The sequence below is a fragment of the Sitophilus oryzae genome, unplaced genomic scaffold (genome assembly GCF_002938485.1).
Source record: "Sitophilus oryzae breed Bouriz unplaced genomic scaffold, Soryzae_2.0 scaffold_359_pilon_pilon, whole genome shotgun sequence".
NCBI classification, from domain to species: domain Eukaryota; kingdom Metazoa; phylum Arthropoda; class Insecta; order Coleoptera; family Curculionidae; genus Sitophilus; species Sitophilus oryzae.
The window spans coordinates 1,233,845-1,259,751 of record NW_022146928.1 but is presented as its reverse complement, the minus strand read 5'-3'; the positions used below and the strand labels follow the sequence as shown (position 1 = coordinate 1,259,751).

Genomic DNA, 25,907 nt, shown 5'->3' with positions numbered 1-25,907 from the left:
ACAATTTTGATATAAATTGTTAGTATCAATATTATAGTCATCTTTATTTATATAATAATTATAATGACTTGGTAATTTTCATTCGAATTCGAATTCCCTTTTAATTAAAGGGCGACATGACTGATATCTTTGACATCTACTAATATCTGTGAAGTAGTTGGCTGTTCTGTTAGACCAATATATCAATTATATGACATTTTCCTATAAAATATGGACACTGTGTATTTTCAATTTTTGATAATTACGCTATGATTAAAAGGAATAAATTTTATAGTAATATTATTAATATTATATATAATATTGCTTTTACAGTAATAACGGATTTATATTATATCAACGTAGTAACAATAAAAAAAAATATCCTGTGTATCTCTTTGTGGTGGTCTTAAAATACCTACTTGAATTTTATCTAGGAATATAATCACTGTAGCGAAAATATTCAGTACTCAAAATGCCTTATTAGAAAAAACAATTGGGAAATAAAGTTATACCTCTCGAAATGTTAAGTAATATAATTAATCACAATTGCTAAATAAGAAAATTTATGTTTAAAAAAAAGGTAGTAAAATTAACAAACAATAAATACTTAACCAACTTAGTGATTCAATAATTATTGTTGATACCTTTATGGCCATGGCAAATACATTAAAATAAAAAAAATAAATACAAAAATTGTTTCGGCACTATGTGCGTATTATTACATCCGTCTGTCTTTCTGTCTGATTAATTTAGATTTTTAATAATAAAATCTACTTATTCTAATTCTATGCTCAACCAAAAAACCCTCTGTCATTGTTTGTTTATTGTATTCATTGTTATGTATAAATTTGTTTCCCAGTAAAGATAAACTAAGATGTTTGTGTTCGTCAATTCTACACCCTGTAAATAATTTAACAAAAGGACCTTAATAACAAACGAATGTAAACTAGCTATTGTTTTACTTTTTTTTTAGACCGTATACAATAAATAACTTTTCAAAATGTAACGCAATGAGTACATACAACCTTATATCAAGAATTATCGTATTATATAGAACAAGATTTTATTTAGTGTTATTACAAATATTATACTCTTATCATAATTAGCTAATCATCCATACAGACAGTTTGCAAAATTATTTATTTATCTTCGAATTCTCTGGGTTGCTTCAGCAAACTCGAAAGGTGTACGATTAGTTTCTATACTACTACAACCTAAACAAGAAACAATTCATAAAACAATAATTTCTATAACTATAGAGGAAATTCTTATAACAGCATCTTTCTCTTTCTCTTTCTCTTTCTCTTTCTCTGTCTCTTTCTCTTTCTCTTTCTCTTTCTCTTTCTCTTTCTCTTTCTCTTTCTCTTTCTCTTTCTCTTTCTCTTTCTCTTTCTCTTTCTCTTTCTCTTTCTCTTCCTCTTCCTCTTCCTCTTCCTCTTCCTCTTCCTCTTCCTCTTCCTCTTCCTCTTCCTCTTCCTCTTCCTCTTCCTCTTCCTCTTCCTCTTCCTCTTCCTCTTCCTCTTCCTCTTCCTCTTCCTCTTCCTCTTCCTCTTCCTCTTCCTCTTCCTCTTCCTCTTCCTCTTCCTCTTCCTCTTCCTCTTCCTCTTCCTCTTCCTCTTCCTCTTCCTCTTCCTCTTCCTCTTCCTCTTCCTCTTCCTCTTCCTCTTCCTCTTCCTCTTCCTCTTCCTCTTCCTCTTCCTCTTCCTCTTCCTCTTCCTCTTCCTCTTCCTCTTCCTCTTCCTCTTCCTCTTCCTCTTCCTCTTCCTCTTCCTCTTCCTCTTCCTCTTCCTCTTCCTCTTCCTCTTCCTCTTCCTCTTCCTCTTCCTCTTCCTCTTCCTCTTCCTCTTCCTCTTCCTCTTCCTCTTCCTCTTCCTCTTCCTCTTCCTCTTCCTCACGTTTCGACGCACGTCGCGTCGAAAGACGCCATCCGCATATCGACAGTTTTTCCTTTGGCTTTTATAATTGTTACGAGAAATTTTAAATGTTCTTATTTTAAGTATTATTAATAAGTTTCATTTGTGGTATATTTGTCTATCATATAAGTGTGTAAAAGTTATCGTTGTTGAACGTTATTTCAACTGGTCCTTCGACAGTCCAACTACCAGAGTCATCTAGATTTTGGTTCTCCGCCAAGATACATTTTGGTCCTACAAGCCAGAAACATTTTGGTCTTTCGAACCACAACCCGTTACTTTCGGCAACTTTTTCTCCAATTGCACTTAAAGAATCGTTTCCAAATCGAGACATTCTGCGGGAAATTTTTGCCGAGTAAGTTTCGATTTTAGCGGGCAATTTTCGCCAAAAATTACCCGCTTCATATGGGATTTTTTGTACATGAGTGAAATATTCGGAAGTAATTACCCAAGTGCATCAAAATTACCGATAATTTTTCATGAAAACATGTTGTCTAAAAACTGCATGAGCTTATATTCATATTTTGCCGTAAGAGCCCGACTTCGAAGGAGGAGGGCTCTTCCAAAATATGAATATAAACGAATGCTGTTTTTTATTGACAACATGCTTAAATGAAAAATTATCAGGTTAATGTTGATGCCCGAGTATAATACGGTAGAATATTTCGCGAATAAAAAACATGAAAATACACAGATTTTTTAAAAACATTTATTTGAACATATTAAAAAAATCTATTTAAAAATGAAGCAATAAAATGAAACAGAACTTATAATATTAGAAATTAAAAATTATTTAATATTATATTCTTTTTGGTATTTTTCCATTAATAACTTGGCTGTTGCATTGCAAATAGTTTTTACCGTAAAATCCTTATAGTCTTAGCCGTTTTTCCTTGTCACATTAAATGCCCAATCGGTCAAAATATTAACCAGTGCCGAGATTGAGATGTTCGCATCCAAAATGTAGTTTCTATCTTTCATAAAGTCCATAAACTGTTTCCCTACATTCTGGTGATTAATTATAGTGTTTTTCGGCTTAATTTTGGCAACTTTTTCTTCAATTACGCTTTAATGGTGCGTTTAGACTTGAGCATGCACGCACTGATCCTCCGCGAATGTTCAAATGTAAACGGCTGTGCGCGCACGCTCACTCTGAATCTCTCTGTGCGCGAGTAGCCGCGAACGTGAGCCGTCTGGTGTCGGTTTTTGGTCCGTGCTCAAAGGGATTTTATGTGTGCGCGAACGCTCAGTTTGGACCGGCAATTTGTTTTGTCTGCGTTCGTGCGTGCGTGTGTGATTTTTTTTCGTTTTCTTTATTAAAAATATGAAGTGGATCAATGAATCTTCGTTATTATTAATTGAAGAATATAAAAAGTTGCCTACATTATGGGATGTTAAACATCCTTTGTATTATTAAAAAATAAAAAAAATAAAAAATTGGCGCCGGGAGGTACGTATGCCGCCCATACTAAAATATGTTAATATCTCGAAAACTGCGACTTTGACTGATTTTGATGTTATTACAAATTTTGTTGCAAGTATTAAACCTAATCTTAATTTGAAAACCGCGTTTCGCTAGCTACTGTAATTTTGGAGTTACGATTTTTTAAAATTTTTAACCCCCTCCCATACCCCCTTCCCAACTCCCCACCTCTACCAAAAACTAATGGCCAGATTCTCGGGCGCCACAGTATTTTTGTGCCAAATTTGGTTAAAATCGGTTCAGCGGTTTTTGAGTTATCGTGTTACAGACGGACAGACAGACAGACACCATGAAAATATTTTGTATTTAGGTCATTTATGACCCAAATAACTCATTTTGAGTGAAATTAAAAACCTTTTTTTTTTGCCGATCCTAATAGCCTACCATACCTTTGGTATTGTCGGCTAAAAATAACGCATGGCAAGACCTTGTAAATAAAATTAATATTGAATATGTCGATATTAATGAAATTGCTATTCTAAAATGTGTATCTTTTGTTCGTAATTTTTGGTGTTATTAAATTTTGTAAATATTCAAAGTCGGGCCTGGTGATTCTTGTAAAGTTTTTGAACTGATAGCCCTCCTCAGACACTAAGTTGTTGCAGTAAATTATATCGATTTCTAAAAATTTGTGTTTGCCATCAGCGACGATGTTTTCGATTTTTCTTCTTTTTAATAATTAAGCTGTGCATAACAATGACTGCAGCCTCGACTATTTCTTGGTCGTCCATTATTTTCGCCAACACAACTCTGCTGTGTGCGCAAAAATGGATCACTTCATTCGTCGAAAAATAAGTTTTTAATTTGAACGGAGCCAAGAGTGCCAACGAACGCCGTGCGCGCACGCTCAACTCGTGCGTGCTCAAGTCTAAACGCACCATAAGAATCGTTTCCAAATCGAGACATTTTTAGAATACCTATTATAAATAATTTACGTCTAAGTGATAAATGTGTCATTGTCACTTAGACATTCTGCGGGAAATTTTCGCCGGGTAATTTTCGATTTTAGCAGGCAATTTTCGCCGAAAATTACCCGCTCCATATGGGATTTTTTGTAGATGAGTGAAATATTCAATTTAATATTGAATATATTTCTTTCCCAAACAGAAAATTATTTGAATATATTACACAAGCGGTTGGAATATTTTCATAATACCACTAATAAGATAATTATCAATGTGATAATTGAAGAGCTGCTATACTACCATTTACCTATAATAATGTGTAGTGTAGATGATGTAGTAGAAAAATAAAACGATGAGTACATTTTAAACAAAAGTTATCGATTTCAAGAGGAAAATAACGTAATTATCAGGCGTCTCTTGACGCTCAAAATAGATAAAAATTATTTAGCAGTAATAAATATCGATTAGTTTTGATTTTATGGTATTTGTTGCAGATTTGTATGCTGTGTTTCAGTGATATGAGCAAGAAGATCTGAAGTAAAAAATGGATCCTATTGGGTAAGTCTAAATTTGCCAGTCATTACCATCAGGTTTTTTAGTAAAAAATTATATATAAGAGACATTAAATTAATTGAGTAATGCCAATGAAACATCACTTTATTTCAAATATGATTAATACAAAAAAAAAATTACTAGGCTAAACTCAATAATCTCAGAAATTGCCAATTTTTTGATACTGAACAACTGATTTTAATCAAAAATAAAATAGACTTATAAATTATATAGATAACAAGTTTTCTTATATAATTAATAATAATTAATCCTTTTTTTTTCATTTCAGTTCCAGCTGCTATAACTTGCAGTAAGTAATTATAATATTTATATATTGTTATTTGTGGTGTGGTTTTTAATAATTGTTAGTAGTATTTCATTACATAGTTTTACTAAATATGGGAAAATACAAGGAAAGTTTAATTTTTTAACTGCCCTGAAAAAAATATCTACTAAAAATTACTACTAAACTACTAAATTATCTTTTGATAAACATGATAAAAACTATTAAAGATAAAATTAATTAACCTTGTAATAATATTAATAAATATTTAATTAATTTTCGCAATATACAGGGTAAGTTTCCTACGATGTTCTCTATGGGTATTTCGGAAACTACTGGAGATAGAGAGTCGGTTAAATGGGGAAAGAATTGCAGTTTTGTGAGGTCATAAATATGCGCTTTTTAGATTTTTGAAAAAGTTCATGGCTTACTATATATTTCGAAAAAAACAAATTTTGGCTATTTTAAAAATTGTCCCTAATTCCATTATAATCTATTTTAGACAAAAAGTGTTCAGATAAAAGTTGTAAATAATCACATTTCTAAGTGAGATTGTGTTCTCCGATTTTTTCTAAAGCCTGTCATTTTAGACATATGACACAAACATATGTTTTTTTAAATGGAAACCATAGTTGGCCATGACTTCATAAAAAGCGCCATTCTTTAAGCTTTCCAGCGATATAAGTTATAATATGTTTCTTTTACAAAATTACTGAGTTATAGCCAATTCTTATCTTTCTTGACTAATTTCACTTAGTTAGCCATGGAAACAAGTTCAATCGTCGTTGCTCTCAGAAATGTGAAATTGTCACATCCAATCTTTGTAAATTAAAATAAACAAAAATTGTAAATATTTTTTTTTTAATGAAGAAAAGCATGTAGGATTATTTGTTCAACTTTTCTTGACCATACAAGATACGTTGACCAGTGCAAGTTACTTACGTTTTTTAGAGAACGGTTTCCAATGGTGTTCTAATTTTGTTATGATTTATAACTTATAAAAAGACAAAATATATTATTAAAGGGCTCTTTACAATTTACATTACACAAACTAAAACTTAAAAAAATAATCAATACATACTGTGACGACTTTTCTGTCGTTACCCAAATAGAATGAAAAAAGAATCCGTTGCTCAGGGTTAGAGGAAAGCTGGGTTCGTAGGTAAGGCTTCCGACTCACAGTGACTTTCTAATGTTGTTAAAAAAATAAAAAAAATGATAACATATATAGGCTGCAGAGATTTTAATATTGATGTTAAGAATTCAAATAGATATGGTCAAAGACAGTGAAAAGGGCGCCACTTACTTTGTTTATGAGAGTGGTAAAGTAAGAAACCAAAAAGAAAAATACGATATCACAACATAGCTAAAATAAAGTAATCAACAGCATTAAGGGTTTATTATGTTTATCAGGAATAAAAGTCAGAAATAACTATCCTACATTAAACATTTATTGAAAACGAACACAAGTATCATCGATTAGTCACAGTGATCCCAATAAAACCGCAAGTTATTTTAAATAGATTCGAATTTAGTAACTGTATTCTTTGAACTAAGTAAGCTACTTAATATAAAAACAGGTGAAATTTATGTATGTCTCAATACGATGATGTTTCGAAACATGTCGTGTACAAAAACCTTTAAAATGAATACGTGTTAATAATTTTCATATAAAATATCATAGCTAAGTAAGAGTCTACTGTACGAATCAAATTATAACTTATAACGTTAAATAAAAAATAATTTTGACTACAATATGTGGGATAAATAGTGATAATTTACCAGGTTATTAAATCTGTTGTCTCAAAAATTATAAAATAAAAGCGTACCTTGTGTATCAAACTTAAGAGAGAGAGAGAGAGACTTATCTGTATATAGTTTCTTATGATGTAAACAGGTAGGTAGGTATTCTCCAGACTAACAGAAGTGGATGCAGATGACTATGGCAGGAGAAGTCTTCGATATCAGCCAAAAAAAAAAACGATTGTAATGTCAGGAACACTGTGTTAAGGTCTGCATAGGTCCATACAAAATGAAAGTGGGTGAAACATACAATAATTACTGCATTATTACTGCATACCATGTGGTAATTACTGAGTACCATGTGGTAGTTACTGAGTACCATGTGGTAGTTACTCTATAAATAAAAAATAGTTCTCAGGACAGATACTCAATAAAAAAAACAACTTACGGTCTGAAAATCAGCTTTACATAAATATATTCAAACCATATGCCGATCCAAACCAGTAATTAAATACTCAAATAAACGAAATAAAACGGAAATAACTGAAATAGAATTTAGTTAGATAGGGCTATATAAAATGGCGGATAAACTTACGGTGATCATTCCAAGAAGAAACCAAACAAATACGATCTATACTCTGAATTGCATACTTTACAAGGTTTTCAAATCTCCTAATCGGACACCCATGCAATGGAAATCGAAAAGTGGATTCAGAGTGCTTTTCACTGGAAAATTTGTCGGACGCCGACACACGCGTCTTCTTCAGATCCAAATTCCCAAAAAGAAAGACCTTCTTCTCCACAGAATATACTAACGAAAAAGAAGCCCAAGTTCCTTGTAATAAATCGGTTCCATTTTCGTAAAGCCATCTCTCGACATAGCTGACATTATAGGTTAGCCAAAGGGGTGCGGGGCCGGGGGGAATTGTAAAATACACTTTTTTATTTTAATTATTTTTATTCGCTATTTGCAATTTTATTTTTAAAACATATTATGTGAAACAATCACATAATATGTCTTAAAAATAAAATTACAAAAGGAATTAAATAATCTGAAAATCTACAAAGTTTATTGATAAAAAAGTTAGGCTATGCAAATTGATAAGTATATTAAGTATAACCTCTTTGGTATAACATTGTTAAACAAACATTAACAAATCATAACATATCAGATCATAGAACTAAAAAACGTACTATTACATAAAAACAGGTGATACAATACTTCAAAATTAATTTTAACATGATATCAAAACCGAAAAATCAAACTGCAAACACAACCACACTTATCACAACAGAAATTAACACACGCTTCCGCGGCAAATGTCCAAGAAAGACTGATCCACAGAATATGAGAATATACTAACGAAAAAGAAGCCCAAGTTCCTTGTAATAAATCGGTTCCATTTTCGTAACGCCATCTCTCGACAAAGCTGACATTTACAGGTTAGCCAAAGGGGTGCGGGGCCGGGGGGAATTGTAAAATACACTTGTTTGGTTTGGTTTGGTTTGGTTATTTTAAATTATTTTTATTCGCTATTTGCAATTTTATTTTTAAAACATATTATCTGAAACAATCGCATAATATGTCTTAAAAATAAAATTACAACCGGAAACAAAAGGAATTAAATAATCTGAAAATCTACAAAGTTTATTGATAAAAAAGTTAGGCTATGCAAATTGATATATTAAGTACAGTACGTCTGTCCGTTCTGTGGCTACGGGGTATCCGTGAGAGGGGAAACGATATTCTCTCGATGTTTTTCGTAAAAAATTAGACGACGCATCCCATCAATAAAAATTCGACAAATTTGCAAGTAGCCAATAAAATGAGTGGGTGGAGCAATTTGCGGTGACGTACTCGTCAAGTCGACGTATAAAATATATTGCTGTTTATTTAAATGTTTTTTGTCCGCATTCCTTTCATAGACACAGATCCAACAGACGAACTGTATAACCTCTTTGGATAACATTGTTAAACAAACATTAACAAATCATAACATATCAGATCATAGAACTAAAAAAAGTACTATTACATAAAAACAGGTGATACAATACTTCAAAATTAATTTTAACATAATATCAAAACCGAAAAATCAAACTGCAAACACAACCACACTTACCACAACAGAAATTAACACACACTTCCGCGGCAAATCTCCAAGAAAGACTGATCATTCTGATTGGTCCTGGTACGGTCGTAGCTCACGTCGTATTGTCGGTAAGCAAAATCCCTGTCCAAAAATCTTGACGATCAGCGCCATCACCCGTCATAATTGGGAAACTTTTGCTGGAACCATTTTGAATATTTCACTTACATGGCCCTGGACTGATCATTCTGATTGGTCCTGGTCCGGTCGTAGCTCACGTCGTTTTGTCGGTAAGCAAAATCCCTGTCCAAAAATTTTGACGATCAGCGCCATCATCCGTCATAATTGGGAAACTTTTGCTCGAACCATTTTTAATATTTCACTTACATGGCCCTGTTCTTCTCAGTTTCAGAACCGAACTGTCATAAATGAAGTTTGACATCTAGCGAATAGATGCGCTAATAAAAATTAAATATCGGGACAAGTGAAATACAATTAAGGAAGTTTGGCATATAGCGAATAGATGGCGCTAATAATCAAGACAAGTGAACTGTAATAAATGAAGTTTGATATCTTTGGCATCTAGCAAATAGATGGCGCCAATACTAAGAAATTTAAATAAAAATAGAATTTTAAATTCAATTTTATTAAAGGAAATAGAAAATGCTACAATACACAAGTTATTTTAGAAAATGTTCAAAAAATCCGCAATTGTTTTCAGTACATAAATGCATCTATTTAAAACTGAATTTCTAGCTATTGTCACAGAACGACCGGTCGACTTTATTAAACTTCTCCTGTTCCGCCTCTTCGAGAGCCTCTCATAAGTTCATAAGTTCTTTTGTTAACCATACCGCATAAAAAAAATCTAAAATGGATAGGTGAGGTGACCGAGGAGACCCATGCAATTGGTCCACCTCTTTCTATCCCTGAGTCTACATAATTATGATAATGAAATAATTTTTAACATTTCTTATATTATGGGGGGGGGGGTTGGTGTGTCATAATGAAAGTCATATTGGAACCACTCTATTAATGAACGAGTATTTAAATTTAACTTTTCTAACATGTCTTGAAAACCGTTCTCTAAAAAACATAAGTAACGTTCACCGGTCAACGTATTCTCGAAACTGTATGGCCAAGAAAAGTTGAACCAATAATCCTACACGCTTTTATTCATTTGAAAAACTCGTATTTACAATTTTTGTTTATTTTAATTTACAAAGATTGGATGTGACAATTTCACATTTCTGAGAGCAACGACAATTGAACTTGTTTCCATGGCTAACTAAGTGAAATTAGTCAAGAAATATAAGAATTGGCTATAACTCAGTAATTTTGTGAAAGAAACATATTATAGCTTATATCGCTGAAAAGCTTAAAAAATGGCGCTATTTATGAAGTCATGGCCAACTATGGTTTCCATTTAAAAAAACATATGTTTGTGTCATATGTCAAAAATGACAAGCTTTAGAAAAAATCGGAGAGCACAGTCTCATTAAGGATGTGATTATCTACAACTTTTATCTGAAAACTTTTTGTCTAAAATAGATTATAATGGAATTAGGGACAATTTTTAAAATAGCCAAAATTTGTTTTTTTCGAAATATCTAGTAAGCCATGAACTTTTTCGAAAATCTGAAAAGCGCATATTTATGACCCCACAAAACTGCAATTCTTTCCCCATTTAACTGACTCTCTATCTCTAGTAGTTTCCGAGATACCCATAGAGAACATCCTAGGAAACTCACCCTGTATTTATAATGTTGTTTAACGACATTTTCATAGTTATAAAATATGATCGATAAAAATGGCGTCAGCGTTGGCGTTGAAATGAAGCTCGCTGTCATTTTGTGTGTAAATTTACATGGGGAATGTCATCGATCGTCATTCACAAGCCTCCTAGACGCCGTTTTTTTATGATACCTGTATATCTTATCACTTGGTATAGTAAAAAAACGATAGAAATATTAAGAATAACAAATTTATCGTCTCCATTTTTTACCATTTCACTAAATTCAAGGGTAAACTAAATTTCGTACTCCGCACTATAGAAAACTTTCTAGAAAGTGATCAAAACATCAAATTATAAAAACACCTTCAATATTGAAGTATAAATATCTAATAAACTCATAAATCATGCCGATAAAAGTCAAGGCGTAAAACATATACACAAATCAATTTGCCTGAGCAGATAACTGCCCAGCCCCTATCAATAACCAAATTGAAAACTCGCCTATTTTCTTTCCAAACATATTGCTACTTAATTGTAATTTATCATCTCGCATAAGTTTCCATAAGAGATGATATTTTCATTTAGTTAAGTTATTAATTATGTATTCACACTTACCACCATGCTTCAGTCTACTCAACAAGAAAATATACAGGGTATTTCAAAAAACATGTGCCATCTCTCGTGGAGAGATACCCCACTTAAAAATAAGATTTATTTTTGATATCAACATAGGTCCGATTGTGCTTTGTTTCCTAGCTACAGGGTGTTAAAGTCTTAATATTTTTTCGATTTGTTATATTTTTCTTCCAAGTTCGTTTCGAATGAAATTGAGGGTAAAAGTTACTATAAATGCGACATATTTTAAGGCTAAACAATGTCGTCATATTCACCAGGGACGTGCATATGGGTTATCACTGGAATATTTTTCTAAAAAAAACCATGTACGCCACTGACTTTTTTCTTTTGTTAGCGAAATAGTGTAAGCAGTTTAATGTCGATTAAAAGTTGTCTTTTCATATTTTGTCTATTTCGGCCCCCTTAATGAGATAAACGCAATTTTATTAATTTGCCTTGATCCAAGTCTAACAGCAACCTTTAAAAGAATTTTAATATCATTTAACTTAAGAAAGTTATAAATAAGTACTCATTGATTCCTCATCAAAAAATATGAAAAAAAATTCCTATAAACATGGATATGGAAATGCATAGTTTTAGAGTTACAGGATGTTAAAACTTTTTGAAATGAGATTTTTTGTAATTATCTTAAATGCCATAATTTTATTATTTGAAATTGCTGTATGTTGGACTAATAGTAATAATAACTAATAGTATTAATATTTAATAATAAATTAGGTAAAAAATATAATTTATTAATTTCACTTTTATTTTAATTTTATTAATTGTGATTAATAAAATTGCGTTTATCTAATCAAGGAGGCCGAATTCGACAAAATATCAAGAGATAACTTTTAATTGACATTAAACGGCCTACACAATTCTCATATCAAAAGAAAAAAAGTCAATGCAGCACATGTTTTTTTTTTAAATATTCTAGTGATAACACATATACACTTCCCTGATGAATCTATCGACACTTTTTTAGCATTAAAATATGTATGTAGCACTTATAGTAATTTTTACCCTCAAAATTTCACTCAAATCACTAAAAGTACTTGGAAAAAAATTATAATAAATCGAAAAAATATTGAGACTTTAACACCCTGTAACTACGAAACACAGCAGAATCGGACCTATGTTGATATGAAAAATATATCTTATTTTTACGTGAGGAATCTCCCCACGAGACATGGCACATATTTTTGAAACACCCTGTATAATTAATATAATAAGAAAAAAAATTATGTAAAAATAAGATCTCCGAAACTAAAGTTTCAAAAAAAGTCATACTATACTCGAACTTCATTTACCAAGTAGTAGTAATAAAAAGCATTTTTGGTAAACTCTGTCTCAAATAGTTTCTGAAAAAAAAATATTTTTTTTAAAAGGTCCGATTAAATTTATATCTCCGAAACTAAAGTTTCAAAAAAAGTCATACTATACTAGAAATTCATTTACCCAGTAGTAGTTATAAAAAGCATTTTTCGTAAACTGTCTCAAATAGTTTGTAATATTATGTTGTATTGATTTTTAGCGTCGAAGAAAATGCTAATTTAGAAGAAGATGAGGGTGACAAATTTGCCGAAATTATTGTTAGCGTCCGATCTCTTAGTAAATATGAAGGTAGATCTTTTAAGTCAATGTTACCACAAGTAAGTATGCCTAAAATTTTAGTGGAATAAATGTTCACATTTAGTTTGTAATACTTTTTTTTTGAGTAAAAATATTAAGTAAGCGTTCAGCGACCTAATGTGAGTACATAATAATTAGTAAAAATATTAAGGATGGAATATAATGTATGGAGTATAATAAAAATTAAACAAATCTATATATATTACTAATAAAATTGTTAATCTGGGATCAATGCCACTCGATCGTACAGAAATTAAATATTACTTATCTATTTTTATTAAAAATATATTTTTAAGCAATTTTAATGACTAAAAACAAAATACAACAACAACCGTAAAACAAAATAAAAAAATATGACAGAGTCGACTCTATATTTTAAATAAAATTAGAACGGCACTGATGAACAAGAAGTCAGCCGTATTAATCTCCTATTACCCTGCACCAAGTTTTTTAATATTTTTATTCAAAGGTAATACCTGACTTTGCAAATAAATATATCTTCGATTTTTGGAATAACCTAATTAAAGTAAAAATCGAGCAGAGAAGATAATAAAAATCTTTTGCAGCTTATCTTTAAAAATTCTTTCATAATCCTTTAGTCATTTATGAAATACCGGGTGCGTCTCAAAAGTGGCCTGCCCCTATAACTTATGTATTTTTTCAGATAAAAAAACGAGATTTGGTATGTTAGTATATGACATAAATTAGGATTGATGTTTATTAGGAGCGTTATTTGCTATCGAATAAAGTAAAAAAAATACCGAGAGTGTCATTTAAAAATCAAAAGTTGCAGCCATTTCCGGTGAAACAGGAAGTGACCGAAAACAATTGAATACATCAATCAATCCTAATTTATGTCATATACTAACATACTAAATGTCGTTTTTTTATCTGAAAAAATAAAAAAGTTATAGGGGGTCAGCCACTTTTGAGACGCACCCGGTATACACACATGGCCAAAATTATTGCATATATCGTTTAAAAATATACGGAAAGGAATTTAAAGAATCTTTTTTTATACATAGCTTTGGTAATCTGTAATAAACATTTTTTTTTTTGTCAAAATGGATATGGTAAACAATGTTTATCGTTCAGACCCAATATTATTACAAATTCTTGCACATTTCGATTTGTGGTCTCTTGGGTTTCAGAAGAAATTTGACCATTGTTTTGGCCTTAAAATGCCTAGAAACATTATTTCACAGTTTAGTAGAGTCAGAATAATAACACTGTCTCAACAGGGCTACCGGCAAGATAGCTGAAATTGTAGGAGTTAACCAAAGCGATGTTTCGCGAATATTAAAAAAAATCAGGGAGACAAACGATGTTACAGACCGGCCTGGAAGAGGTAGATAGAGAGTTACGACTGCTGTGTAAGGCCGTCAAATATCCCTAATTGCACGACGCAATCCCCTGCTTTCTAGTACTGCTATTAAAAATGAGTTAGCTCGCCTTGAAGGAGTAAATGTTGCAAGAAAGGCCGTAGCAAGAAGACTCAGTGACAGAGGATTACATTTAAGGAGGCCTCTACGTATTCCGAAGCTTAATTTACAGCACAAAATTACGCGACTACAATGGACTGAGGAGATGAGAGCAAATGGACCTAATTGGAACTTCGTCGTATTTAGTGATGAAACAAGAATAGGCCTAGTGTCAGACTCGCGACGAACTTTGATCTGGAGAGCATCTGGAAGACGAGCACGCTTGAATGCAGCTCAACCCCGTGTCCCGTTTTAAGTGGGAAGCATTATGGTATGGGCAAGTATAATGCACGAAGCTCGAACTCCTCTTGTTTTTATTGATGGCACAATGACAGGTGCCTCGTATCTTATAGACGTTTTAGAGCCTATTTTGCGTCCATTTCGAGGGGCAGTGGGGTATGAATTTGTTTACATGGACGATAATGATGCTCCTCCCCATCGCACTTTAGCGGTTCGCGAATTTTGTGAGGAAGAGGGTATAAGAAAACGGTGGTGGCCACCGATGTCTCCAGATATGAATGTGATCGAGCATGCTTGGGACATGCTAAAAAACCATATTGCCAAAAGGAATGATCCCCCCCTTTAAACTTAATTGAGAGCATGCCACGTCGTCCCACAGCTTGCATTGAGGAGGCAATACAGACTATTAGTTATGAGAAATAATTAAAATTGTTTTCAATATTTTCTGTTTAAAATGAAATTTGTTTTTGGCTGATTTTCACTCATTATGAAATAAAATTACCTATAATAACAGCCTAGTTGCACTTAGATTTTAATTTTATATTAGTTAGTCGTGTAGTAAGCCAATGTGTCCAAAAATATAAAAAGAATCATATTAGGTCCAAAATAAAATAAAAATATCGTAATATGCAATAATTTTGGCCATGTATATTTTTGTTGAAACGTTATTCGTCAAACGTCAAGTTATAGCTTGGAAATGAGGATCGATGACATTATTAATTGTTGTCACCGATTCCTTTACTTCCAGCCTTGACTCCGTTTTCAATCGAATACTATATCTTCGCTCGTTGTAATTTAAGTAGTTTTGAAATTGTATCTAAAGTAATTATTGTTTCTTAAAATTATATAATATATCCGAAATATAAAACAACAACCTTTTTTAGGTGGCCGGTGCAGCTATTGCAGCTTCGTTTCACTTTGTAGTAGGAGTAAGTTTGGCGTACTCAGCTATTTTAATTCCCCATCTAAATACAAATTTTACTAATCAAACTAGTGATGATATAATTGCTACGAAGACTGAAACATCATGGATAGGTAAGGATATCAAACTAAGTATTAAACTAAATGTAAACAAAAGTTTCGTTTTATTAAACTAAAACCAAAAATTTACAAAAAGTATTACATAATACAGGGTGGCGCACCTCATTCGCCTCGGTTGATTATACGAAAACGGAAAGATGTAGTAACAAAATATTTTATGGGTATATGTGGGAAGACAATATGCATAATTTAAAATTATTTTGAAATGTACAGGGTGTGTCAGAACTAAGATCCATACCAAAGTTATATTTCTTTCTTATGGAACACCCTGTATTTTATATCATTTTTGGATTCTTGGACATAAAATAAGGCATTTATTATAAAGGTTTAATATGTTTAAAAGCTTTGGTTTTCGAGATATTTAAAGATATTTAAATATACATGCTATAATAAAAAAAGTTTGTCAACACCTTGTACAGGGTGGGTCAAATTCGACGTTTTTAAATGGAAACACCCTTTTTTTATAGGAGATAGACAAAAACTAATATCGGTGTCTGAAGCGCAATTTTTGTCAAAAACATGATGGTGAAAACCGCATATCGATATCTGTTACCGTTTCGGAGTTACGGGGTGTTTTTCAAAATTATGCATTTTTAACAAATCGCGGTAAGTTTTTTGCTTTGGAAAATTTTGTATTTTTATGAAAACATTTCCAAAGCACCTTTTTACGTAGAATTTAATGGTTTAAGTATAATTTTTTTTAACTTTATAATTTAAGAATTATCAACAGAAAATTTGATTTTTTATATGGGAGACCCTGTATATTTTTAATTTATTGAAAAGAATTTAAAATTACCTTTTCAAAAATATAATACACTTGATATTTTGCACGATTCCTCTTCGAGATATAGAGTATATAAAAATTCGCCCGCTTTAAATGAGTAGGCTTTGAACGGCACCGGCTGTAATGCAAAAAAATTCTAGCTGTGAGCATCAATTAAAACGAAAATAATATTTGCTATGGGAGATGCAGAATTTTATAACAATTTAAAATATATTTAACCAACATCAACACATTTAAACTATATCTAATAACAATAAAAATAAATAGCAAACCAAGACATGAGATTTTGCTACAGGTGTTCGACATATCGACCGTCTTATGTTATGGACAGACGGGGCAGTTTTTGAACATTTCTCGCGGAATTCAATAACTCAGTAGGGGTGAAAGATACTCTCTCATAACTGCTAATTTTTTCTAATTCTTATCTAGATTATTATAGGAATAATAAGGAACCTTTATTCTTCCGCAAATATATCCATAGGATTAGATCCATGGGCACTAAGTCAGGCGGCCTCGACGACCAACAGCTGGGATCTTGGTTAGCTATTCAATTATTCTTGAAATTCGCTGCAAAAATTTGCTGACAGCGTTCAGAGGCGGTGCGTCGCGTCGTCTTGCTGAAAAAAATATGTTTTCGAGTTCCATTAGGGGCATATCATCAATATGTTAAAAGTGGCGAACTTTTAAAAATTCTGTAATTCGAAGGGGATTATAACAAAATATCAAGTGTGCTATATTTTTGGAAAGGTAATTTAAAATTCTTTTCAGCTAATTAAAAATGTAGAGGGTGTCCCAAATAAAAAATCAATTTTTCTGTTGATAACTCTTAAATTATTAATTTTAAAAAAATTATACTTAAACCATTAAATTCTATGTAAAAAGGTGCTTTGGAAATGTTTTCATAGAAATACAAAATAGTAAATACATAGCAAAAAAGTTACAGCAATTTGTTAAAAATGCACATTTTTGAAAAACACCCCGTAACTCCGAAACGGTAACAGATATTGATGTGCGGTTTTCACCATCATGTTTTTGATGAAAATTGAGCTCCAGACACGATATTAGTTTTCGTCTATCTTCTATAGAAAAGGGTGTTTCCATTTAAAAGCGTCGAATTTGACCCACCCTGTACATTACTTTTCAAAATTAATTCTTGTGCTTACTTTCAAGCCAGAGAAACAAGCTTTACTAAAAAAATTGATTGCTTCCTTAAATGTATACAGGGGTATCAAAAATTGCTAGTCTATTTTAATTATTTATTTTACATAAAAACTTCATTATTTCTAGCTTGTGAGGAAGAGCAACTTCATTATTTCTATCTTGTGTGACAAATGCAACACTATGTGTTTTTTTAATTAAGTCGAATCAAATTTAAATGTTCTTTGAAACTATATTAGGGTTTCCTATACCTATCTGGCTCAGATTTTGAATAAAAAGCGATTTTTCAATAAAATTGTAATCAAGATGGCTGGTGTCAATTTTCTAGTGACACTTAGTAGCTATTTTCAAAATCGGCATTAATTTATAGACTTTATTTAAATTTATAACAGGTTATTTTTATTTAATTTACCTACAATAAGGTTAATTATATATTAACGGTAAATATATATTATTTTATCAAGAAAAATAAAGCAGTATCTGCTGACGGAGGGAATGGATATGTTACTAGTGATTTTATTTTTTGGGAACAATTGTTAGGAAGGGTTTATGCTCAAAGATATCCAAAGAGGAATTTTCTTGACAAGCGTTCCTTTGAAATACTACTTTTCCTATTTCGCAGAGCTGATAGTGAGGTACATACATATATGAAAAACCTGTTAGGCCAAAACCTGTCTTTGCAAGTGAAAAAAATGAATTTGCCTTGGCTCTTTTATAGAAAATCCAATATATCTACAAGTCATCGTAATATAAATCAAAAAGAATTATTTTTTTTTGAAAAAACAATAAATACCTACTTATTAAACTATTGTAGGTAAATTAATTAAAAGTAAACTGTTATAAATTTAAATAAAGTCCATAAGCTAATGTTGATTTTGAAAATAGCTTCTGTCACTAGCAAATTGCCATGGTTACACCAGCCATCTTGATTGCCATTTTAACCAAAAATCGCTTTTTATTTAAAATCGGAGCCAGATAGGTATAGGAAACAGTAATAAAGTTTGAGAGATAAATATGTTGTGCTTTAGTAACAAAAAAACATGTTTAACGTTTCAAATTTAGCAAACGTTAAGCATTTTTTTGTTCGTTAGGCAAATTTGTATATCTGTAAACCTAACTTCTGACAAGTAATTTCCGTTTGGGATTAACGAAGTGTTTACAAAAAAAACTATTTTATTTTGTAGATTTTCTTGCAGTGGCGAAATACCCATATAGGAGAGAATCAATCTAGTCAAAACTTCTAAATATGTTCATTACATTAGTTTATTTTTTTCAGCTAGTTCAACTGTACTAGTATCACCAATAGGAGGGATAACCGGCGGTTTCTTGATGGATAGTGTAGGACGATTAAATACATTAAAACTAGCAGCTATACCAAGTATTATAGGCTGGATAACAATCGCAACTGCAAATAACGTTCCTATGTTAATTATTGGAAGAGTACTTACGGGCTTGGGATCATGTAAGACTTTTGATTAATTTATTTGCAAACTATGTAACTATAAAGCATTACGTAGCATGGGGTACAAGTCCTGCGATTGTTTACATAACTGAGATTGCCAGAGTTGATGCTAGAGGGTCTTTAATATCCTTTAGTCCTGCATACGCTTCGTTAGGTAAGATACTTTTTTTAAATCATTTCAATTAATTTTAAATTCATTCCAACGAGTTAGGGAAGATGACATATGGGGCTTTTTTATATGTTCATTTGTGGCGTTACATCGGTGCAGTGGCGGCTCGTCAGGGTAGGCAGCCCCTACTCTAAAATAGGCAGAATTTGAACGGTTTCTTACATTACATTATTTACTACTAATGTTGCCAATACATAAAAATACTGTTAATACACAGAAGTGTGTTATAATAATCAATTATTTTAATATTTGTGGTCTTGTATATTATTCACTACCGCTGGCTTAGAAAACTAATAAAATAATTTTGACCGCTGGAACAAATGCCATAGTTCGGCGATTTCTACATCGCCTACTATCAGATTCGATGCACGACGTACGGCAGTCTTCTGTCTCTGTCTAACTCATCGTGCGATAGCGACGCGACGTAAGTCGGAGTTGTATCATATTAAGGCGGGGCTTAGGCGAAACCTCCGGTCGCCTTCGCATGAAGTCGTGGAGGCTCGGTAGGCTTAGAAATTAAGGGGATATTCCCGATATTTTATAAGGGAATATATCACATTTTGTTAAGGGATATTTCATATGATTCATTATACATAGCATTTATTTATTATGACTTTTATATGAAAATTCAAAAAACGTTTAAAACAAATTGGAACCGTTATTCAAAATGATATATCCGGTTGTATTTCAAAACACGCCACAGAAGTAAAAGAATCTGAAATAAAGGGCGTTATTCGGTGCAAGAAGACGATACAACAGATATTACACAAAAGTCTCAGTGTGCTAATCAATTCGATATGTTAATAAATGTTATTTTATGAAATATTAGATAACATTGTTATACATTAGAAATAAGGTTTGCAGTAGACGCAACTAAAATTTTGTTGCCTACCCAGTCACACGAGTCACGAGCCCCCACTGCATCGGTGAACTTCGGCGATAATCTTTGCTTTGATTTAAATTAATAAAGACAAGAAAATTTAACATGTCGCTTCCGGGTATCTATTAAATTTGACATTTAAAGTAATAAATGTTTCAAAATCCGGTTTCCTAATTTCACACAAATGTACAATTTTTTGCTATTTAATTGTTAAAAAAGATTGTCTTTATAAGAGGATTGTTGACATTTTGAGAAAATCGCATTCTTTATAAAAAAATTTTGCTTGTTCTAAAATGGTTAATCCCGTTTATCTTTTTCTAAATATTCATACAGTTTTAGAAAAAATTAAAACAAAACATGAAAAAATTAATGAATTTTTAGTCCTAAAAATCGAAAGGTGTTTCTATGGTAATGTAATTTCGGTTTCATTCTTTGGTTGTTGGAAAGGAAATGGTTATTATCACAGATTAGGTATATGTATACAGATAAAAATCTTGTCCCTAATCCCTAATTCGTGGTACGAAAATTATTTTTTATGACGATGAGCAAACGAGTAAAATTTCCTGTGCGCAAAAATAAACCCACGGTTAAACAGCGTAATAACTGGGCCGGTCAGGCGCTGTGCAATTTTAGACGCCATAAGTGGGCGTGCTATGTGTGCAAACTAGTAACCTAACTAGTGCGCGACTCCGAAAATTGGAACCACGAAAAACAATGCTTTTGACGATAAGTTTATAATCTATACAGGGTCCGGCAATAGTGCGTCGGGCATCTGTAGTTCCTAGAATAAAAAATTTGAGAATTTTGTTTAAGTGCAAACCTAAAGTATGTACCAGGATGTATTTCAGGAAAATATTTTAACTTCTATAGGGCGGCTCAAAAAAGTGTGAGCGGACCTGGATGATTTTTTTTAAATGGAACACCCTGTATATTATTGCATTTTTGGCTTCCTTTCAGATCACTTTACATAACCCTAAGATATGAATAAATATATTTCGATAGTTTCAGAGATATTAAAAAATAAATCAAAAATATATATTTTTCAGCCCGTCTTAAAAAAATTATTAAAAATACAAAAACTGTCCTGAAAGCAAAACTATATTAGGTATTTACATTAGATGGTCTGTTCTCACTTTGCTATAAATATGATAATCGTAAATCATACAGGATGTTCAATATTCTACGCCAAACTTTCTAAAATAGAAAATATTTTTTCTTCGTTTTTTTAAATGCAACACCCTGTATATTATTTTTTTATTAGATGGAGAGTAAAAAAATGAACATTTTTTGTATTTAGAGTATTTCAAAATTCTTAACGATTTCGCAAATACACGCAGTTATTATTATTTCATATGGCGCTTTCAATGGTAAAATATGAGAGAAAAATCATTGGTTGGCTTTGATAAAAATTTACTGTGGAAAATGCCATATGAAATATAAAACCGCAAATATCTGCGAAACCGTTCAAAATTTTGAAATACTCTAAATACAAAAAATGTTCATTTTTTAATTCTCCGTCTATTGAAAAAATAATATACAGGGTGTTCCATTTAAAAAAACGAAGAAAAATTCCACTCACACTTTTTTGAGCCACCCTATAGAAGTTAAAATATTTTCCCGAAATACATCCTGGTACATACTGTAGGTCTGCACTTAAACAAAATTATCAAGTTTTTTATTCTAGGAGCTACAGATGCCCGACGCACTATTGCCGGACCCTGTATAATCTGTATTATTATTAATTTTGATTAACGTTATATCATAGATAAAGGAAACAAGTTTAGATAAGAATGCTCGGCTTGCCGCCAAAAACTTATAATTGTTTTGAAGCGCATACGTTGTAGGGCGCTGCTATAGCGGTTCCTAAGAACAACGCAAGCAAAAACAGAAATAGTTGTTTTTTCTCTTGTGAAAGTCTTCAAAACTTATAAATTCTTTTAAAATTTAAACCGCCCTCATTGAAAAAATACCGTTTGGAAAATAAATAGTGTTAAAAGCGCCCATTTTAAATTAATTATTGCTAACTTAGAGTTTAATTTATTTTTTATTTACTCAAACCCGTGATAATTGTGAAAAAATGGAATTAAAACTTAAAAAGCTGTTTGAACTGTGAACTACAAAAACCATCGTTGATCGTAGCATAACGTCGGTTTCAAATGTTTTCATAGATATTTCATACATGTTCTTATATAAAATAAAGTTTCTAATATGCAATACACTGTATTTTATTTAAAAAATTAAAAGGAAATAATAATAAATTTGTATAAATAATATTTGGCTACATAATTCCGGAAAAAGCCGAACCACTCCGAAATTATCAAAAGCTTTGGAGAGCGACAATAATTAGAATAGCGCCAAATAGTATTTACATTGTCCCAAAACATTGCCCTTATGGGCACTTTCCAATCTAAACTTGTTTCTTTTATTATCATTTTCCGATAACTATTTTATCACCCTTCCCATACAGCCACGGTACGTACTATGTACGTACCTGGTACGTAATGTTGGGACGAACGTTAGGTCTCTGGTACGTACATTTTCCAACGCTATGTATGTCCCGGTACGTCCCTGGGATGTGGTAAAGTACGTACTATGTACGTCGCATGTACGTACATTCCAGGGACGTACATTTTATGTTTTGTTCCGGACCAAAACTGGATGTAAAATGATCGAAAGTACGTACAATGTACGTACTATGGACATACAATGTACGTACTATGGATATACAATGTACGTACTATGGACGTACATTTTTCAACGACGTATACGACCTAGGAATTTAATTAGAAATAGTAAAAAAAATGGAAGTCAGCTTAAAATATTTATTAATATAAAAACTCAGGTACAGGGTCATCCCTTCAGCCCCGGATCTAAGGGTGGGCAAACCGGGGCACCTGCCCCGGGCGCCAATATCAGGGGGCGCCAAAATCATAATATAATATGGTTGAAAATCAAAAAAAATGCTCCACAAAGCGTCTAGTATGCACCTTACGTTCTTCTATCAAGTATTCATTTTAGTTTAAAACGCCCATTTAGTTTTTGAACACATTCTAAAGTTTCATTCAGAACCTGGCAATTAGTGGAATAATTTACTGGTTTCAATTAGCGTAGAAGTTTGTTCCTCTGATTTGAATGTAAGCATTCAGAGCGTTAAAATTAGTGGTAGGAATTTTCAATTAGTGGAAAAAGTTAACAAACCTTCAACTTTTCCGTTAATTATACTTCAAAATTTGCGAGGAATGTCATTTTGGCCTTTGATTATCATCTGCCAAGAGAAAAATGCGATTAGAAATCAAAAGTTTATAAGCTAAATATTAGGCTTTCTCTATGGATACAACTGATTACCGCAAGCTGTTGCTAGGATATTCTGTTACTAATTTTAATTGTGTTTTTTAGACATTGTGAATGATCGTAATCTAAAATGTATAAAGTGTAATTGAAACTACTAATTTAATCCACTAATTGCGAGGTTCTGAATGAAGGTTTACATTTTTTAATTTTTAGTTTACGATCATTCACAATGTTTAAAAAAAACAATTAAAATTAATAGAATATCCTAGCAACAGCTTGCGGTAGTCAGTTATATCCGATGTTGTACCCATAAAGAAAGCCAAATATTTAGCTTATAAAACAATAAACTTTTGATTTCTAACCACGATTTCTCTTGACGGATGCTAATCAATGGCCAAAATGACATTTCCCGCAAAATTTGAAGTATAATTAGTGGAAAAGTCAAAAGTTTGTTCACTTTTTCTACTAATTGAAAATGACTACCACTAATTTAGACGTTCTGAATGCTTACATTGAAATTAAAGGAACAAACTTCTACGTTAATTGAAACCACTAATTTATTCCACTAATTCGGAGGTTCTGAATGAAGCTTAAGGGATCATTCTGTCTGGTTTACGAAAAATGCCTACCTATATCTAGATATTTGTAAGTTTTAACATTGAAAATGTTTCTGTTATCCTATATAAGGGAGCCCAAATCGAATTAAAATGCTACATTTGCCACACCATGACGTCATATATACAAGGGTATAGGAAATCTCGGCGCAGCGGCGGCAGTCGGCCAGCGCGCGCAAAAACCATTACATCGCTAATTGTTTATTGATATATCTTTATTAGTTTAAAAGCAAAAAATATGGGGTTTCCTTTGATACCTTGTCAAGACATAAGCGAAACTTTTAAATTGTTTCTTTTTTTCATTTAGGCCTTCGTTTTTCGTTAAATGAAGTTATATTAAACAAAATCTATTTTTAAACCAAATTTTCGCATGATTAATATGATTATTCATGTTTAAAGTTTTTTTTGGTCATAAGCGCTAATGGAAATGTTTTTTCGTAAATAATTATAAAAAATTACTCTCTACGAAGACTTTATTGTGTACTGGATCAGAAAATAAGTATTTGTTTTCTCTATACGGTGGTATTAATATATCGATTTTTGATGATAGTGCCCTTTTACCCGGTCTAATTTTGTACTACTTTCGGAATAAGGGTCCCCATCTTTGGTCCCCATATCATGTACTGTACTTCCATCCCTGAAAAATTCAGCTTGTGACACCGAAGTGAGAGGTAACGTCAAAATAAGCTTTAATCTACCTACATCATAGGTAGGTGTAGGTACTCTACGTATATTCTACCTAGACAGTAGCTGAACTAGCTGACAGTAGTAATTAATTTGTTATCCGATAAGTAGTTGTCATTATATAAGTTTAATCATCTTATACCTCCTATAACGGTAGGTTTTGGATTTTTCCTGATTGGTTTGTTAAACAAAAATATACTGGGCATATAAATGTCTGTTACAGGTTAATTCCTTAAAGAAATATGTTACACACATATTATTTTAATAATAATAGTATAATAGTAATGGCTATATTATGTTATAACACATACATATGTATTGAATGTACTTATTTTAACCAATGCATTGTTTTGTTTTTTAATCTCACAAATAAGAAATGTTTTATAGTTTTTATTATAAAAAACAGTGATTATACAATTTATTTACACCCCTTACACTGTTTTCTGTAAGGGGTGTAACCATGAGTATATTTCGTAACCTCTTACGATATAAGAGGGCACAAAGTGTTTTATTACTTAATGCTTAAAATTTAATAATATATTTGTACATAAAATTAAAATAGACTAGAAAGTCAATTAATTAATATTGACGTAATTACTAAATAAGTACGAGATTTTTTTTCTAATTATTTTAGTGTATTTTTAGTCACCTAATTATAAAGGAGAGATATCCAACCATTGCATTATTTTACTCACAAATAAATGTTTTATGGTTTTATTATAAAACAACGATTAATTTATTATACACCCCTTAACCCAAACACTCCAAGGAGGATATTTCGTGACCCCTTATTTAAAGTGGACAAGCTTTATTAGTCAATGTTTTAATTACCCAGCGTCTTTAATAAAAATCTAATGTAATTTTTCATAGAAATGATCTGACATAAAAAGCAAACTTTATCAAAAAACTTTTTGATTATCTACAAGGAGTAAACCGCAAATGACTGTATACTAATGCCAAAGTAATGCCAAAAATACAAATTAAATACCAAAATTTCTCATATAATGCCCCACTAATGCCAAGCTGATTCCAATATAATACCACTAATACTACGAATAATATATAACACATTTGTTTCATGCATTAACCTGTAACAATACTGGTAGGTACGTGCACAGATTTTTTCCTAGGTAACTTAAAAGTCGTTAAAAGTCTAATTATATTTAAAGAAGA

At 31.7% G+C, this 25,907-nt stretch overlaps 1 protein-coding gene across 2 annotated transcripts in view; it reads left to right on the top strand.

Moving 5' to 3' along the window:
* The window catches only part of LOC115885044 (facilitated trehalose transporter Tret1-like), a 91,090-nt gene that overhangs the window by 39,029 nt on the left and 26,154 nt on the right, over positions 1-25,907 (top strand). For both annotated transcript variants that reach the window (XM_030903792.1, XM_030903793.1), the window contains exons 2-7: positions 4,775-4,838; positions 5,122-5,142; positions 12,833-12,950; positions 15,536-15,686; positions 18,911-19,096; positions 19,152-19,250. In XM_030903792.1, coding sequence (XP_030759652.1) covers positions 4,825-4,838; positions 5,122-5,142; positions 12,833-12,950; positions 15,536-15,686; positions 18,911-19,096; positions 19,152-19,250 — 589 coding nt within the window. In that variant the 5' untranslated portion in view covers positions 4,775-4,824. The remainder of the gene's footprint in view (positions 1-4,774; positions 4,839-5,121; positions 5,143-12,832; positions 12,951-15,535; positions 15,687-18,910; positions 19,097-19,151; positions 19,251-25,907) is intronic.